Here is a 16413-nt window from a genome sequence, read left to right as displayed (position 1 = left end):
TTATATTATATTACAATATAATTCATATAATGAATGTTATGAATATTTTAATATTATAATATTTTTAATATTATATTGTATTACTTTTCTGTATTACAAATTTAATATATAGATGTTGATTATATATTTACGTAATGCTTATTTTATAGATAGATGTATACATGTGTGTGTGTAAAATTTTTATGGAATCTTTCATTATTATAAATAGAAATTAAAGTAAGGAGGATAAAATCATAAATTTCGTTACAATCCTTCAATTATCAATCTTTATTACAATCCTTATACTTTATCCTTATACTTTATAATCGTTTCTTTAACAATATTTTTTAGAGTAAAATATATTTTAAATTCGATATTTTAAATTTTCCTAAAATGCGAGTAAAAATTAATTATTAATTGTTCAATTAACTGAAAATGGAAGGCTTTATTATTTCTCGTTGGGTGAATCGCTGGAAAGAAGAGCAGAATCTGCGATAGATTCACGAGAGCAAACTTCGTTATCGAGAGGTCGTGACCAAAGGCTTCGAGAGTATGTTTGACGCATTTATTGGTATGTTGAACGGCAAGAACTTCGGGCAGGCAATTGTCCAGGTGTAAGATCAACGAGTCATGAGTATCGTCGTGCAATGCATCCTGTATAAGTGTGTGTTTTTGAATATTTCTGAAAAATTAAGACAAATTTTATATTTTTCATGAATTTTAGCGTATCTTGCATATTGTGCATTAATATTGTATAATTAAGATATATATATGTATATGTATCTATTTTTATCTTCCTTTCTAAAGATACACATATTTAAGTCTTGTTTAAGGTTAAAATAATGTTGGTGTAATCGGGCCTAAGACATTTTTAAATAGCATTTTTAAAAATAATATGTTAAGCACAAGAACTTGATTTGTTTCGAAAAAGATAAATGATGCAGATATATTAAAAGTTTATTAAGTTTTTATTTTTCAAATAGTTGCTACAATGAGCGACTTTTTCATTTTCGAAAATAAAAATATATGAAGGAGAAAAAAAAACATATATGTATATTACATGTATGTGCGCGTTGCATATTTACATTTTGTAATGCTAAAAAGCGAATATAATAAGAAATAAATTATTTACAAAATATATATCTACCTGTTTTTCGACAACTTGAAATAAAATATTTTATCTTGTAATATAACATAATGTGGCAATTAATTACAATTATATTACATAAATATTAATAGAAATAAATAATCTTTGGATATATAAATTAATATTTATGAAAAAAATATAACTTTGATTATTCCAATTCGGAAGGTATTTTCCTGATATCCTAACATTCTCGATCGGACAATGCCCATGCGAGAAGAGGCGATCGTTGTAGAAATCCTTGCAAATTTGGATCCTCATCAATGCTTTCGGATCCAACGCTCAACCATCTTCACCACGACCACCCTCATATATACATATATACAATTATAAATATATATTTATATGTACTTTTATAATATAATTTCTTTTATTGAACATTGCTTGATTTTATCTAATTTAACATAAATAATATTTCTTATTATTGTAATATTTGTATATATTTGTCAGATTTGTATATATATTTTATGTTTATTTTTATTTATATTTGATTTTTACTGCCAGTCAATAAAAACGAAAAATTGCAATTTTATTATCGTGAGTTGATAAATTAACTAAATCCGCGGCTCTGTCGATCACGCATTTATTACATGCCAAAAAAGAACATAATTTATAATTTACTTATAATTATTTTACTATACAGAAAAAAGAAAATTAATTGGAAATTTTTTTATATATTAAATTCTAAAGATGAATCATATTTCATATAAACCTCGAATGCAAGAATATGTGAAATCACTATCACTATATATAGTAGGCAGAGCAGAATCCAAGATGGAAGACAATAAAATGGAAATTGAGTTGAGTAAAGATAGAAAATCCTATGCAGGAATACCAGAAGCCGATTTTGTAGTAAGTGTAATTTATTAATACTTGTTTTTATATACACGTACCTGTTATATATATATTTGCAACATTGAAATTATTATTTCTAAAATAATTGTAACTTTATTCGTTTCATAACCAATCGTTCTGATTAATCCATAAAAGTTTTTTCTATGCAAAGAGAAGAGTATATATTGTAATATTAATAGAAAAATATTAAAATTCAAATTTTTTTTACTATTTATCTAATTAAGGTAATTTTTTATATGTATATTAATTGTCAAAATGTCGTTTAAATAACCGAACTTTATATAGTCATTAAAAAGGAAAAATTCTTTAATTCATTTAATTTTTTTATTAATTATTTATTTCATATATCCTGATTTCTCCACAAAGTATCTTTTATGATTGATTTGCATAATAATTTTACATTTTATAAATATTACATTTTCTGTTTACTTTTTATTTGCGCATTACTCAATAAAATTGTAATTAAATGTTTCTTTTATTAAAACTTATTGTGAATTCATATTGAATCAATTTATTTTCAGGATGATGTCGAGGCTTTTATGGCAAAACCAGAAAATGACACTGTAGACAAAGTACTCAAGAAATTTGATGAAAGCCATGGAAAATATAAATTTATGGAATATAATTTGGTTAATAAAAGAAGACGATTAAAGGCACAAATACCAGATTTAGAAAGATCGTTAGAGATGATCGAGAAATTGCAAATTGAAAAAAATAACAGCCATAATTTAGAAACGCAATTTTTATTGTCAGAACAAGTATATGCAAAAGCTATAATACCACCTACAGATAAAGTATGTTTATGGCTGGGTGCCAATGTGATGCTAGAATATACTTTAGATGATGCGCAAGAAGTGCTGACCAAAAATATCGAGGCAGCCAAGAAAAATTTAGGATACGTAGAACATGATCTGGACTTTGTTCGAGATCAATTCACAACAATGGAAGTGAATATGGCACGTATATATAATTGGGAAGTAAAGCGCAGGCAAGCAGCAAAACCTACATGAGATTATAAATCTACTATATAAAATTCGCCTAAAGCCCAAGAGGTATTTTAAAAATTTAAAATATTTTAAATTGGATTTCTTTACACATTTGATACAGCAATTTATATTACTTTTTTTTTATTTTACAATATTTTTAATGTCATTTCAGGGTGTCTATGTTAAGAGTAAAGTTTGAATACAGTGCACCATTGAAAATTATGGAATTAAGACTCGGAAGATAATTTAACTATAAATTGTCGAAATAATATATACATCACTACAAGTATATGTACATTACTACAAGTATTTGAATTCACACACACACACACACACACACACACACACACACAGAGATGAATTTTCTGCAATTGTGGGTATCAATAGTGCTATTTTTCATATATCTATCATTTTTCATAAATTAATCTTATTTGCATTTGTATCCACGTATTATGAAACCCAACAAAAAAAAATTGAAGTTTTAAAATAAAATTGTCAAATAATTATCAGAAAATATGTATATTTAAAAATCCAAATCTCCTACAATAAATGTAAAAAAAATATTTATTTGTACTTTGAGATCTATTTTGCACAATACACATTAAGTATACATGTAACTTCAACAAGTATCTCATACGATAAATTTGTTTTTAGAGAAGAAACAATGTATGTGAAAATTAAGAGCTAAATTTTCATTTTCTTATGTAAGAACGACTAAGTGAACATATACATAATGGAATGTTTACACAAAGCTTAGTAGTTTATCTTATATTCTAATTTTTTTGTGTTATTTATAATAATAATAAGGCACATATATAGTAGTCAGACTGACTGAAAAGTCAGTGTCCAAAGGGGACTAGCATAAACACTTGTTAAATTATATATTTTTCTGTCTTGGTTACTCAGCCATTACTTCGTCTTTAGTTTGTTCGTATTTCATTAGTTTTGATTTCAGTTCAGCAATTTTGGCTTTAGATTCTTCCAATTCTTTCTTCAAGTTTTCAATTTCTGAAGTGTTATCTACGATGCCTCCAAGATTTTTATGTATATAACTATAATATGGATAAAGAAAAACTACTTCTTTTGATAATTATTAATATACAAAATTAAAAAATAAATTACTTATCATACAATAATATAACTATCACTTATACGATTGAAACAAATTTAGAAATATTTTTCTTAGAACTTAATTTTACATAATATATGTTTAAAAAGGATACTCCAAAGCATCAGGTGGTTTTTCAGTTTCCTCGTAGAGCGATACAAGGATCTTTGTGAGGGCATCCATGACACCACATCTCTCTAGATATGTACGAAATTCTTCTCGTTTAGCAGTAACTGACTGAAAAGCAAATTAATTAATTGTAAAAGTTGTATATTACTCCTAGACAAGAATTAAAAAATTACCAATGTATTAAAGCGAAGCAATGCAAAACATATAAAACATAAGTATGTAACTTTATATGTTGCAAATAGTAAAGTTGCTCTCTAATTTAATTATCAAAAAGGAAAAGTAAAATCTAAACCTAATAAAATTAAAATCTATTATTTAAAGTAAATGGCTATGTATTTCAAACTTTCTCTTTTGACCGATCATTTTCAAGTTAAGTTAATATACATTTTGCAATATCCAAATTTTGTACACAATCTGCACAGGTAATGGTTGAAAAGATTTTTGATTTTTGTTTAATTTGCACAGAAATTAAATGATAAAAAGTAGCATTTGCCAGCTATTGCTAATTAATAATTTTAACAATTTCTATTGTTTGATACACATTTAATTGTACGAAAATCAAATCAAAATAACAATGTACTTTCTGAAAAAAGCATGATATATCGTGCATTATTTCAATGATTTTGTATATTTAATTTGCACGTGCTAACATCGATACCGACAAATAAACATTTAATACATATAATATGGCGATCGACATTAAATAAAACAATAGCATGTGTGATGCTCGAGGCAAATATTATCTCAAACCAGACACGAATATGACAATCTTTTGAAAAGCTTAATATCGAATAAATTAATTAACAAAATGATTACCATTTTGATGTAATTTTTCGATAACTTCCTCTTCGAGTTTCTGAAAGAAATGATCTCCGAATCTCCGAGGTTTGCGTCGAGAACAGTTTATTCCTCGGCAAACGAAGGCGTAGTCAAGTCAAAATAGCGCTTGTCTCTTATCACGCCCAATGGATTGCAATCAAAATTTTCTACACAGATAGCGATTTATAATGATGTACAATCGCAGGGAACTTCGCAATGATTCTTACGAACGCCTTACAAAAACGACACCGTATGTTGGTTATTCGATTCTCACAAAAAATCTGTTTTTATAAAAGACCAATAACTTACAGAGTAATTTCAAGAATCATACGTATTTCGTAGATATATTTCGAGCTAATACGAGAGAATGAAAGCATAGACGTATAAAGACGTACCATAAACATATATAAAGATCAAGAATCGTAACTTCGTTTGACTTCGACTTGAAGTCCTGCGACAGAAACGCGAAGCTTCAATATCAGGGATACCAACATCGAAAAATTAATTATGTATCTATATACATTCCCTGCGCGCGCATGACGTCATCATGATGGCGGATGTTACCGCTAGTTGTGCGTCGCACGTTGGTTTACAACTGTCAAAGTCCCGAAGCCGATTGATGTTACGCGATTATTAATTAATTGCCGGTCGCGCCGATTGTAGGAAAATACGTGCGCGATGTGGCGCGAAGGACTTTGGTTACGTGTCGTCCTGACGTGCGCAATCGGCGCCTGCTCGATTCTCGGCGATCTCGGACTCAAGCACGGCAAGAGCGAGTCGGAGCGCGCGGTGTTTGACAACATGACGCACGCGACGGTGGGCGGCCTCACGTGGACGTTGATCGTCGTCCTGTCGCGAAAGCCGCTCGTCCGCAACCTGAACAGCGTATTCTCCTGCTTCCTGCTGGCGTCCTTCATCGACCTGGATCATTTTATCGCGGCCCACAGTTGGCACATTCATGTGAGTAATAGATGCAAGTCCAAGGTTTGTGATAAGAGATAGACTTATTCTTTCTGATACGCTTATCTTATTTCAATTTTCGTAAAAATGTGTAGTTTTTTTCTTAATATATATCTCAATTTTTTATTGCGAGAATTAATCTGAACTTTTGTTATACAAGAACGCGTTGCTCGATCTACAATTTTATCAAGAGTGACAAGTCAATTAATAAGTAGACATATTATAGTAGCTAGTGATAAAAATTATTTTTTATGATTTTTGCATTCTATACTCGATATACATATATGAATTTGAATGTCTCATGTTTGTATTCAATTTATCATACATGCGCGTCGCGCATAATAGGAACTAGTACTCGATGACGTCATCACAGCCATATTCAATTTGCGTAAAATCACGGAATCCTGGAATCGAACCGGTTCACATAACCAAATCCGAATTCGGAATCGGAATAGTCTTCGCGCTCGTCTACACGTCTATACACGATTTTTTGTGGCATTGTTTTGTTGCTTGTGATGCAAATATAATCGTGATCGAGCATCGTAAATGTCAATCAAAATAATAGTTAATAGATTGCTGTGTTAATGGATTGTTGTGATCGTTATTAGTTATAATTCATGATATGATATTACGATCGTAAACATCATTTGTCTCGTCGCACAAGTTATGTTTTCGGTTAACCGAGAGTAAATATCGTTTGTAAATAAATGCGCAGTATTCGAAATACCGTGAAAACTATCGGGACCTTGTTATTGTATTACCTTGTTATATGTGAATATAAATATATCGCGTCGGTAGTGGAAAAATTCCGATAGGACGACAATTTCGTCAAATTAACTCCGTGCGACCATAGTTCCAGGTTTTATATTAAATATATTAATAAGCTTATGTAGAATAAATATTCATAGCAATTAAGAGTGTAATATCTGAAATATCGAGAACACTTTCGGATGATTATTATATCATGCACAGAAAATAAATATGCATTAATATTACGAATGCGTGATAGTTTTGTCAAGTAAACTCCGTGCGACCGTAGCAATCTTTCTTTATTGAAGTAATAAAATTACTGAAAATTTAATTTTCGAAAATAAATATGCCCTATATAATTAAAAATACAATTTCAAGTTAGATTACTAGTTTTTATATGAATGATTTATGGATCAATTATTTTTTTACTGTTACAGCTCTATTATAAAAAATTATTTAAATATTCTTTTCTGCTTTTCTTAAATTATATTATGAAATTATATATGCAAATAAAATCAGAAATAATAATACTAAATACTACTAAACAATTAAACAAAATTCATCATTAAACAAAATTAAATGATTTTTTAATAGAAATGATATATATAAATGTAATTAAAATAAATTATTTCATATTGTTTATTATCCATCATTGCTGTACTATGTTATATCATTATATAATATTATTTATATAAATATGTAGCTCTTTTCTGTATATCTATTTATTTCTACGTTTTTTTCTATTTCTATTCTTAATTTTATCTTGTTTTTTTTCAGGATGCCACGCATTTGCAGAAGCGGCCTTTCTTGCATTGTACCACGGTTCCTATTGTTCTGTGGATACTCTTCATTTTCCTATCCAACACTTTTCACTCTCCTATTTTGGAACATACTTCTTGGGTGATACTGGCTTCCTTCCTAAGTCATCACATTCGAGACGGTACCAGAAGAGGTTTATGGTTCTGTCCTTTCGGATCTACCCGTCCTATTCCCTACTACCTATACGTGAGTCTTTGTATGTTCCTTCCTTATATATTATATTGGCTCATGAGTTTGCATACATTTGCGCAAAAGAGTAACAACAATATTACTTTTATCGATATATGAGATTTGTCGATTGTATCCAGAAAGTACAAACAAAAACTTGATACTTTTTTGAAACTATATATACGGAAACTATTTATTAACTATTGCTGAAAATTAGGCGGAAAAAACGCAAAAATTAGGCTCTCTGAGAGAAATTGATATTATAATTTTTTTTTAAATTAATATATAAAGTGATATTTACTGTAATAGAATTTAAAATGTTAACTTTAATGATATATAAAGTTTCATTTAACACTGAAAATAACAAAAATATTTACAGTTATAAATAATCACAATTCTTTACAATTATTATATTCAAATACAGGTGATTAATAATTTTTATTATATGTAATTTGTAATATATTTTTAACATTTTTTCCTATATAATTAATATAAAAAACTAAGTAAAACTATTTTTACTTACTACGATAAGTAAAAATTATTTTAGGATATTTTTAGGATATTTTTACATTATTTTTCAATGGAAAAAATATTAAAAATTACAGATTACATATCATATTATGAAATTTTTTTTTACCTGTATTTTAATAAAATAAATGAAAAGGATTGTATAACCTACAATTGTAATTTTTTTTTAATTTTTAATGTTAAATTATCTATATCTCTCGTATACATGTAATAGATTTAAAGTTAAAATTTTATTATATAATATAATTCAATATACATCATATATTTTCACAACATAATTGTTAGAAATTGTACAGAATTTTTTTACATATCTTTATGCTACAAAGTGTTTGTGATATGTAATATATTTTGAATTAAGTGTGATATTTGAAAATTATGACAGATAACACATATGCACATGACAACGATGAATTACATCGTCGCTTGCGTGAGGAAAAGCGAAAGTCTGACTAAAATTTTTCTAAGTTATGGATGACAATTCAGGTTTAACATGTGCGTGTATATAGAGGCGTGTATAATATTTACACACAAGTTTCCGCAGCTGTGCACATAGTTTATTGAACGAGTCCCACATGCATTTGTTTTCTACACCTGCATATTGACTGTCCATTTCTTATGCGAGATACTATTCACATATTTATAAGTATTTTCTTAATTTCTCAACAGGAATACAATTTTATAATTAGTAATATATACTGCACAGTTTCCTCTAGTGATTGTGATATGACGAATGAATCATAAAATTATTTAATGAATATTAAATTGAAATAATAATTACAAGTGCAGTTACAAATTTTATATTTTTTTATTCTTCTGATAAATGAATTGTGATAAATTATAAATTTTTATGTATTTTAAAAAATAAACCATTCCTATTTTTCCAAAATGACTGCAGCTTATTTTATAACTGCAGTTGTAATTTTACTTTAAGGAAAATCTTTTCTTATTGGCACATATATCCAATTTTTTGCTACTATTAATATCTTATATTGACATTTAATATTGACATTTGACGCTAATATTGACATTTGCGAAAACCAATACATAACGATTAGAATGATCGATTACCGACAAATCGATAATCTGGCAAATTTAAGACTCTGTATTAACAAAATTTTAATATCGTTAAGCAATATCGATACTTGTGATGCTCAATTTCGACATCTTCGCTTACATAAATAATTAACGACACTTCATTATTGTCGCTTATATCGATAATTATCGTGTAATTTTTGAATTAACAGAATTATCAATACTTAGCGAATGAGAATAGAATTATCGATACATTATGCAATTGAGCATTTCTACCCACGTGACGCGCGGAGACGCGACTCCGTAAATGAGAGAGCGCGAAGGCGGCCCACGAGACAAGTCACACGCGCGTGAATACACGCCCGTGTTCGCGGCCGCGCTTTGGAGGGGCTTATCAGCATTCAACATTGCTTAGGTGGCACCGCCGCTTTGCTTTACCTCGCTCTCGACGGTCTCGCTTAGTACTCATTTAACTAGCCGGCCATCCCGCACCTGTTGAATGTGTACGGTGCAAATCGTTGAATCGCAATCGATAAAACCGATCTGCCGATCGAAAGTCGGAAAATATTAATTAATTAATACGTGTTCTCTGCGAGTGTTTTTCCTCCTTTTTTCTTTCTCCTTTTTTGGGGAAGAGAAAAAGGGAATCCTGAACGCGGTTCCACTTAATCAACGACATTGCTGGATTTTCCCGCGGATACTTCGAGCCGAATTCGATTTTTCGTGACAAATCAGGAGCGCGAATGGCTCGATGAGATGTTTCAATATTTTGGAATCCATAGTGTCACCGCGCTTCGATAGGTATGCGATAGCGATCGTGATAACGATATCGATCTTCGCTGATATCTTGAGTAAGTGCGACATCTTACACGAATCTAAAACGATATCGTGCGCAAGGTATGACAAGACCACATTCGCGGGTTCAGCTGGTTGATTCATACTCACGATGGTAAGTACATATTAGTTTCTCCCACTTTCAATGTTTACATATCTTTCGAATAATCCCGAGGTCGATTGTACGGTCCCTGACCGCAAATCACGTTCTCGCGATACGCGCGTGAAATCACGTGTTTTCCTTTTTTCCGGCGAAATTCCTAACCGTCTCTTGTTTTTGACGAAATTATCCGAATTGTTTCGAGTATCGTAAACAGTGTAAATCATTTTATCATTCATTTGTGTAACGTTATTAAAAATTACATCTTCGATATAAGCCTCATGGAAAAGTTGATATTATTTAGTGTATCTTTATCCATCGTAAGTTTCCACATCTGACAATCGTATTGAAATGTTAATTTTATCTTTGATGAAGGATAACAATTGTGTGCTCAAGATATACATATTTGATAGGCTATATTGCTTTTTTCTCTCATTTTGTCGTGTTACAATTGGTGATTATTTCCAAAAAAGAAACGCTTATGGTTTGGAAAAATTATAATAATTGCAGAATATTTATTTATTTATTAATATTAATATATGTTTTTATACAAAAAATGATAATAAAATAATAATAAAAAAATTATATATAAAAACAAATATATAATAACTCATTCAGAGTTCTGTCAGTTTTAGCACAATCAGAACGCATACAGCTGATGTGCTTATATAGAACTGTCAATAATTTCATATCGATAAATATATCCTTGATAGCCGATAACGGTATGATTTGTTTCACAATGAAATATGAAAAAAATGTGTATATAGATAAAAATGAGAAATTCGAGAAAAAATATTTAAAACTCGTGCAACCTATTCATTTTCTCTCTGGTTGCTCTTTGACTTTTCTCCTGAAAATAAAATAAAGATATTTACAAATTCCAGTAGATTCCTCGTAATTGATCACGTCCGTTCGCAGACCTCGTTGTTAGAGATGCACTATGCGCACGCAAGGTCGGATACAAACGAGTCGATGAGATGCATAAGATAGATATTCATGAGATAAATTCTGATTAAAGATACGATCGCGCGTGTTACAATATGAGATATTTGATTCGAGAAAGGTGTTTTAATTCGTCATTCCTAGTACTGTTAGTAATCGCATATCACATTGATATTGGAATTGAATATAGTTTACGAAATTTTTCAAGGAAGCGGATATCAATCGTGCATGATGTAAAAATCCTTTCACAATCTTGCATTTCCGTTTCCGATATCTTTGTCATTTGTAATTTTTGCTTCAGTATTTTAATTAATTCATGCTTGATGAAATCGCGATAAGATGCATAGTAATACAGACTTTATCACGATAACAGAACAGATAGATAACTAATCTGTATTAGTCTTCTTCGTATTAGTTTATCTATTATTAACAAATGATTGATAAACAATTGTTCGCGCTTGCATTTTATTTCTGAATTTTTTTTTATTTTTTCAATTTTATATAATTAAAAAAATGATTGCAAACTCTTCTTTCTAGGAATCTCTCGAAGATTGGACGCTATATTTTTACATTGCATGTGGTATCACTGCCGGTGCGCTTATCTTACTTTTCATTTTGGTAATCGTGCTATTCATAAAAGTAAATCGATTAGCTGGGGATGGGTGAGTATTACTTCTGCTTTGTCAACTGATAATAAAAGTGACAATTGCAGGTTTTGATAATGCTATTAACATGGAAAGAATTTTTTCATAAAAAATTAATGAATACAATTATATTGAATCAATCTATCATTAGGTGTAAATTTAATGACTAATATTTACATTCCAATGCATTAATTATAGTATTCTACTTGCAGTGAAAGTGCGTTTGATAGGCAAGAAATGACGTGCGTCTCTGCACTCGCGTAACGTATTTCAAAATTTCCGTCCAGCTAAATCATACCATAGCTACATACATATTACTTATTTCACTAGGTTGTTACATGCGAAATACCAGGTTTTAAAAGCCTTAATATTATAGAACATTTTCGTAAAACAAATGTTTTCGTAATTTGTTTAGAATTTTACATATTCTTGCGCCACTTATCTTATAACATACGATTCAGTAACATTTAAATAGTGGAAAAATTTAATCGTAATTTTGATTGTTTATTTAAAATTTTTTATCAAAGTATATATCTAAAATTATTTCTAAATCTGTATTTTGCTGTAATTATATGATTGTTCCATTTAGCAATATTCTTACGCGGCGAAAAGAAAAAGTGTATGACGCACGTCTGTAACGGCGATAGACATTTTCATATTTTCATTATAAGAATGAAAATCAAATATTCAAGTTTCGTTTATGATTCATATTTCGTTGACGGAATCCTTGATAACGTATCTTTATTGCTCGTAGCGCGATTATTTAGCTTATCTCATCCAAGAATGTAGAACGATAATGATTAAAAAATGCTTTTATTCGTGAGTAATTTCTTAATTAATCCTTTAGCATAAAGGTTAAAATATCCAAGTTTTTTCCAGATTTTTTTATTAATAAAAATTTTTATAACTTTTATAAAATTTGAAAAATTCTCTTTAGGTACCTTTTTTGTTTCGTAATTTTCTCGATAAGCGTTCATTAATGCTATTCAATTAATCAATTCTTATTTGGATGTACTTCACGAATATATGTCATACCTATAAAAAATGTTTTGATTATAATCCATAATTTAGGATCGATTTAAACTCAAATAGATATTAAGATAATCATCTTTATCAAATCCTTCTCTCTCTTTTTGATTTATATAATATAAATTTGATCGCTAAGAGATTGTGAAATTAAAAACTGATTTAGGTCCAACCAACTAAACAGGCAGACGAATATGATGGCGGATTTTTGTTATACCAATCCTACAATCGTGCCAGGAGAATTACTCTCTCGTCGTGGCTTTTCCATGTATAGCGGAGCCGATAATTTCGATGAAGACTTCGGCAAGAACAAAAACGTTCATTATGGGACTTACAACGAGGCTCGCTCGAAATTCTAATATATCAAATTCGAAATAATTAACTCTATAAAATGACTAATCATTCGATAGTCATTGGTGCATTTAGCTGCACCAATTAATCAATTGATTAATTCAAACGGAGATTAAGTAGAACTTCTAAGTAAACCTTAGTTTAATTTTTAGTTATTTCTAATTATCATTAATTTCCCTTAATGTATAGTATATCGTTATGTAATTTATTGCGAAATTACGTGTTCACGTTTAATTTTTCTTAATAACTTTATGTAAATATTAGATTTAGTTGAAATAAAAATTAAGTTTATCGCAATCATATTTCTCATAAACAGTCTCTGAATGCTGAGAATTTGGACATTATTTCACTGCGGCGTAAAATTACATTTGCCAGTTACAGTTTGATAAATAAAAATATATTATTTTACAAATGTATATTATTTTACGAAAGTCAATTTTAATTCAATTTAACTTTTATATGTATTTTTATACATCTTCGACATTGTTGGAGCAGAGATTAATAATTATCTTGAAGAATAACAGAAAAGAGATTTCGATGACGAGTAAATATTAGATATATGAATAAAATCACTTATTTATTACACATAAAAATATATTTGATTTTGATTATTATCTATCTACTTTATCGGCTACTTGAATCGCCGGCAAAGCTGAACGTTTACTAGAAAATGTCCAGATGTCTCTATATACTTTTGCGCCGCAGAGAAATTATATGTATATGATACTCGGAAATTATTGCATTATTATTTTTGCAAGACTGAAATAAATTCGAGAATTCTTTACGCATTTATCGTGTATAATTCTGATAATATTTTACAATAAAAAAAAAATGTTGGAATGCTTTATAAAATATCTTACTCGACTTTGATAGATTTTGTAATAGATAATTTGCCCATTGAAGATTTAGTCTTAATACAGATGATAATATAATATAATTAATATATAATTAAAATGCAGAATACCAAAGAAATAAACCTTTGCTTGAAATCTATAAATACACATGTACACTGGAAAATAGTTAATTATATACTTATAAATTGACATTGTATAAATTGACAGAAGAAGATTTTAATAAGTTTAATATTTACGATATTTATATAGTAGTATAAATGATACGAATATAACATATAATACACAAAGAAATACTTTTGACTAAATTAAATTTAACAGACTCGAAGAGACGATCAAAACTTCTACGCGAATTAAATCTAATTATTAAATTATAAATAAAAATTCAAGAGATTTTTTATTTACGAAAACACACATTACATATATTCATAAATATGTAATATATATATTAATGATATAAATAATTATTTTCCAGCCTGCATGTTAACTATATTATTCGTCTATATTTTGTATTATTTTGTATATTAGTTGTTATTAATTTAAATATATATAAATATATATTAAATGTATTTTGTGCCATGTGTGTTTTACTCCAGTATTCAAGAGAAAAGAAAATCCTATTTTATCCAATTTAACTATATTATAAAAATCTAGCAATCTCTTAGAAATTGATATTATAAATTAATTAATTAATTTTATTTTATATTAATTAATTTATTATTAGAACACCATGAAAAACAATTCTCATAAATCCCCCTAAAATCTCTAGTAAATTCTAACGTGTGTCCTTATCTAAATGCTATATAATTAAAGTTAGTTCTTAATTCAACGCAACAGGTGTTATGAGATATATTTCAAACATTGTGAAAAGAGCTATATAAGAAGTAGATTTATAAAAATATATATAAATTTTTTATAATATTGATATTTAAAGGTACAAATACTATTTTTCTTCGGAACCAAATATAGTATCGATCATCGGTACTCGTCGATAGTAATGCCGATACCAAACATAACTTACGGCGATTCTACATCGCATGTGCTGAAAGTGATGGTACTTAGTCGCCGCTTCCGATCCGGAAGTGGCGACGGAATCGCGCAATGGCAATGGTGTAACGGCGGCCGGTGCCGGTAGTGTGTAGGCAATGGCACGGGGATAGGCCGTAATTGGTATAAAATCATCGAGCAAACACATCGGACAAGACAGCCCGGGATTGTGGGCGGCATTGCGTGCCGTCGTCCTGGTTACCGCGGAGGCGATTCCGCTAAAGCGGTCCCTTCGTCCCCGATTGCGCGCAAGTTCGCCGCCGATACAAGCTTGTGTGCACGTGTGCGTGTACGTATGTGTTTGTGTGTCCTACCGACACCCTTGCCAACGCACCGCCCTTGCCTTTCCTCCAGCTACACGCCAAATTTACCGCCACCAGCAAAGATCACCTTCGATCAGAGGTGATCTTCTCTCTCTCTCATCTCGCGGAAATCCACCGGTGAAATTATGGTTTTGAGCAGAATTTTTTGATATTTATTTATGACGATTAATGTTTTGACACATATCTATAAATTAACTCTAGGATAGATAATTTGTAAAATTTGTGGATAAAAATTTAAAAAAATTATTATCATTAAATTAAATAAGATCGTGTACTCATAATTAAGCTTAATTTATAGAGATTTCTCTATTTTATTGCATTTTTAAATATTTATTTTGTATACATACGTTATAGCCCTTAGATATTCTACTGGACTAAATCTAATCTTATCTTATTTTATTTGTGAAAACCACGATTTATGCTGCAACCCCATAAATCTCCATAATCCGTATCTTAATGATAAGTAAATACTATATCTCGTGATACAAATGTTTCTATAGCGCACGCAACCTGTCAAGTGTTTAGTTAAAATCCCCCTGCCCCACAAATCCGCGTTTATATCCCTAATCGCTAGAGATAATAGTCATTTCTGCGGTACCCACGATGTGGCCGATGCATATGTTACTTTTCGGAGAGTGTCATGCGCAATGTTATTTTTTACTGATATAATCAGAGAAAAAAAATCAATCTCTCATGCTGTTTTGCAAAAATTCAAATTTGATGCCACAGATAAACGTTCTGGGAATAAACCTTCCCAATGGAATAGAATACATATTTTCAATATTAAAAATGTCAAAATTAAATGTATAAATAGTTTTTAAAATTTATTCGATTATAAGAATAATTTTAATATTTTATTTTTTCTCTTTATTATGTACACTGTGATAAAAATAAGAAATTAAAAATAAATTAAATGAAAGACCGCAGAAAGAAGTTTGTAATTACAAAAATATGGCTTGCGCAATCGTTCTTTGCTGATTATGCACGGCCTCATTACTTTTCTTGTGTGTGACCCAGC

The 16413-nt window shown here is 29.4% G+C and overlaps 3 protein-coding genes across 3 annotated transcripts; 2 read left to right on the top strand and 1 right to left on the bottom strand.

Moving 5' to 3' along the window:
- Nucleotides 1-1859: 1859 nt before the first annotated feature.
- On the top strand, nucleotides 1860-3527 carry Mgr (prefoldin subunit mgr). The gene is made up of 3 exons (XM_083095576.1): nucleotides 1860-1975; nucleotides 2500-3030; nucleotides 3137-3527. Exons 1-2 carry the CDS (start codon nucleotides 1898-1900, stop codon nucleotides 2986-2988), a joined length of 567 nt encoding a protein of 188 aa, XP_082951702.1. The 5' UTR covers nucleotides 1860-1897; the 3' UTR covers nucleotides 2989-3030; nucleotides 3137-3527.
- On the bottom strand, nucleotides 2703-5458 carry LOC145969436 (c-Myc-binding protein). The gene is made up of 4 exons (XM_083095578.1): nucleotides 5330-5458; nucleotides 5018-5253; nucleotides 4188-4309; nucleotides 2703-4016 (listed from the first exon to the last, which is right to left on the bottom strand). Exons 2-4 carry the CDS (start codon nucleotides 5018-5020, stop codon nucleotides 3863-3865), a joined length of 279 nt encoding a protein of 92 aa, XP_082951704.1. The 5' UTR covers nucleotides 5021-5253; nucleotides 5330-5458; the 3' UTR covers nucleotides 2703-3862.
- A 96-nt stretch (nucleotides 5459-5554) lies between these two features.
- Nucleotides 5555-14536, top strand: LOC145969433 (transmembrane protein 267). Its single transcript, XM_083095573.1, has 4 exons — nucleotides 5555-5980; nucleotides 7508-7735; nucleotides 11691-11815; nucleotides 12990-14536. Exons 1-4 carry the CDS (start codon nucleotides 5699-5701, stop codon nucleotides 13180-13182), a joined length of 828 nt encoding a protein of 275 aa, XP_082951699.1. The 5' UTR covers nucleotides 5555-5698; the 3' UTR covers nucleotides 13183-14536.
- The last annotated feature ends 1877 nt before the right edge of the window (nucleotides 14537-16413 follow it).

The sequence above is a fragment of the Camponotus vicinus genome, unplaced genomic scaffold, assembly GCF_025532165.1.
Source record: "Camponotus vicinus isolate PSW18456_S1 unplaced genomic scaffold, iyCamVici1.0 SCAF_3, whole genome shotgun sequence".
Taxonomy (NCBI): domain Eukaryota; kingdom Metazoa; phylum Arthropoda; class Insecta; order Hymenoptera; family Formicidae; genus Camponotus; species Camponotus vicinus.
This window is presented reverse-complemented; position numbering and strand designations above follow the sequence as displayed.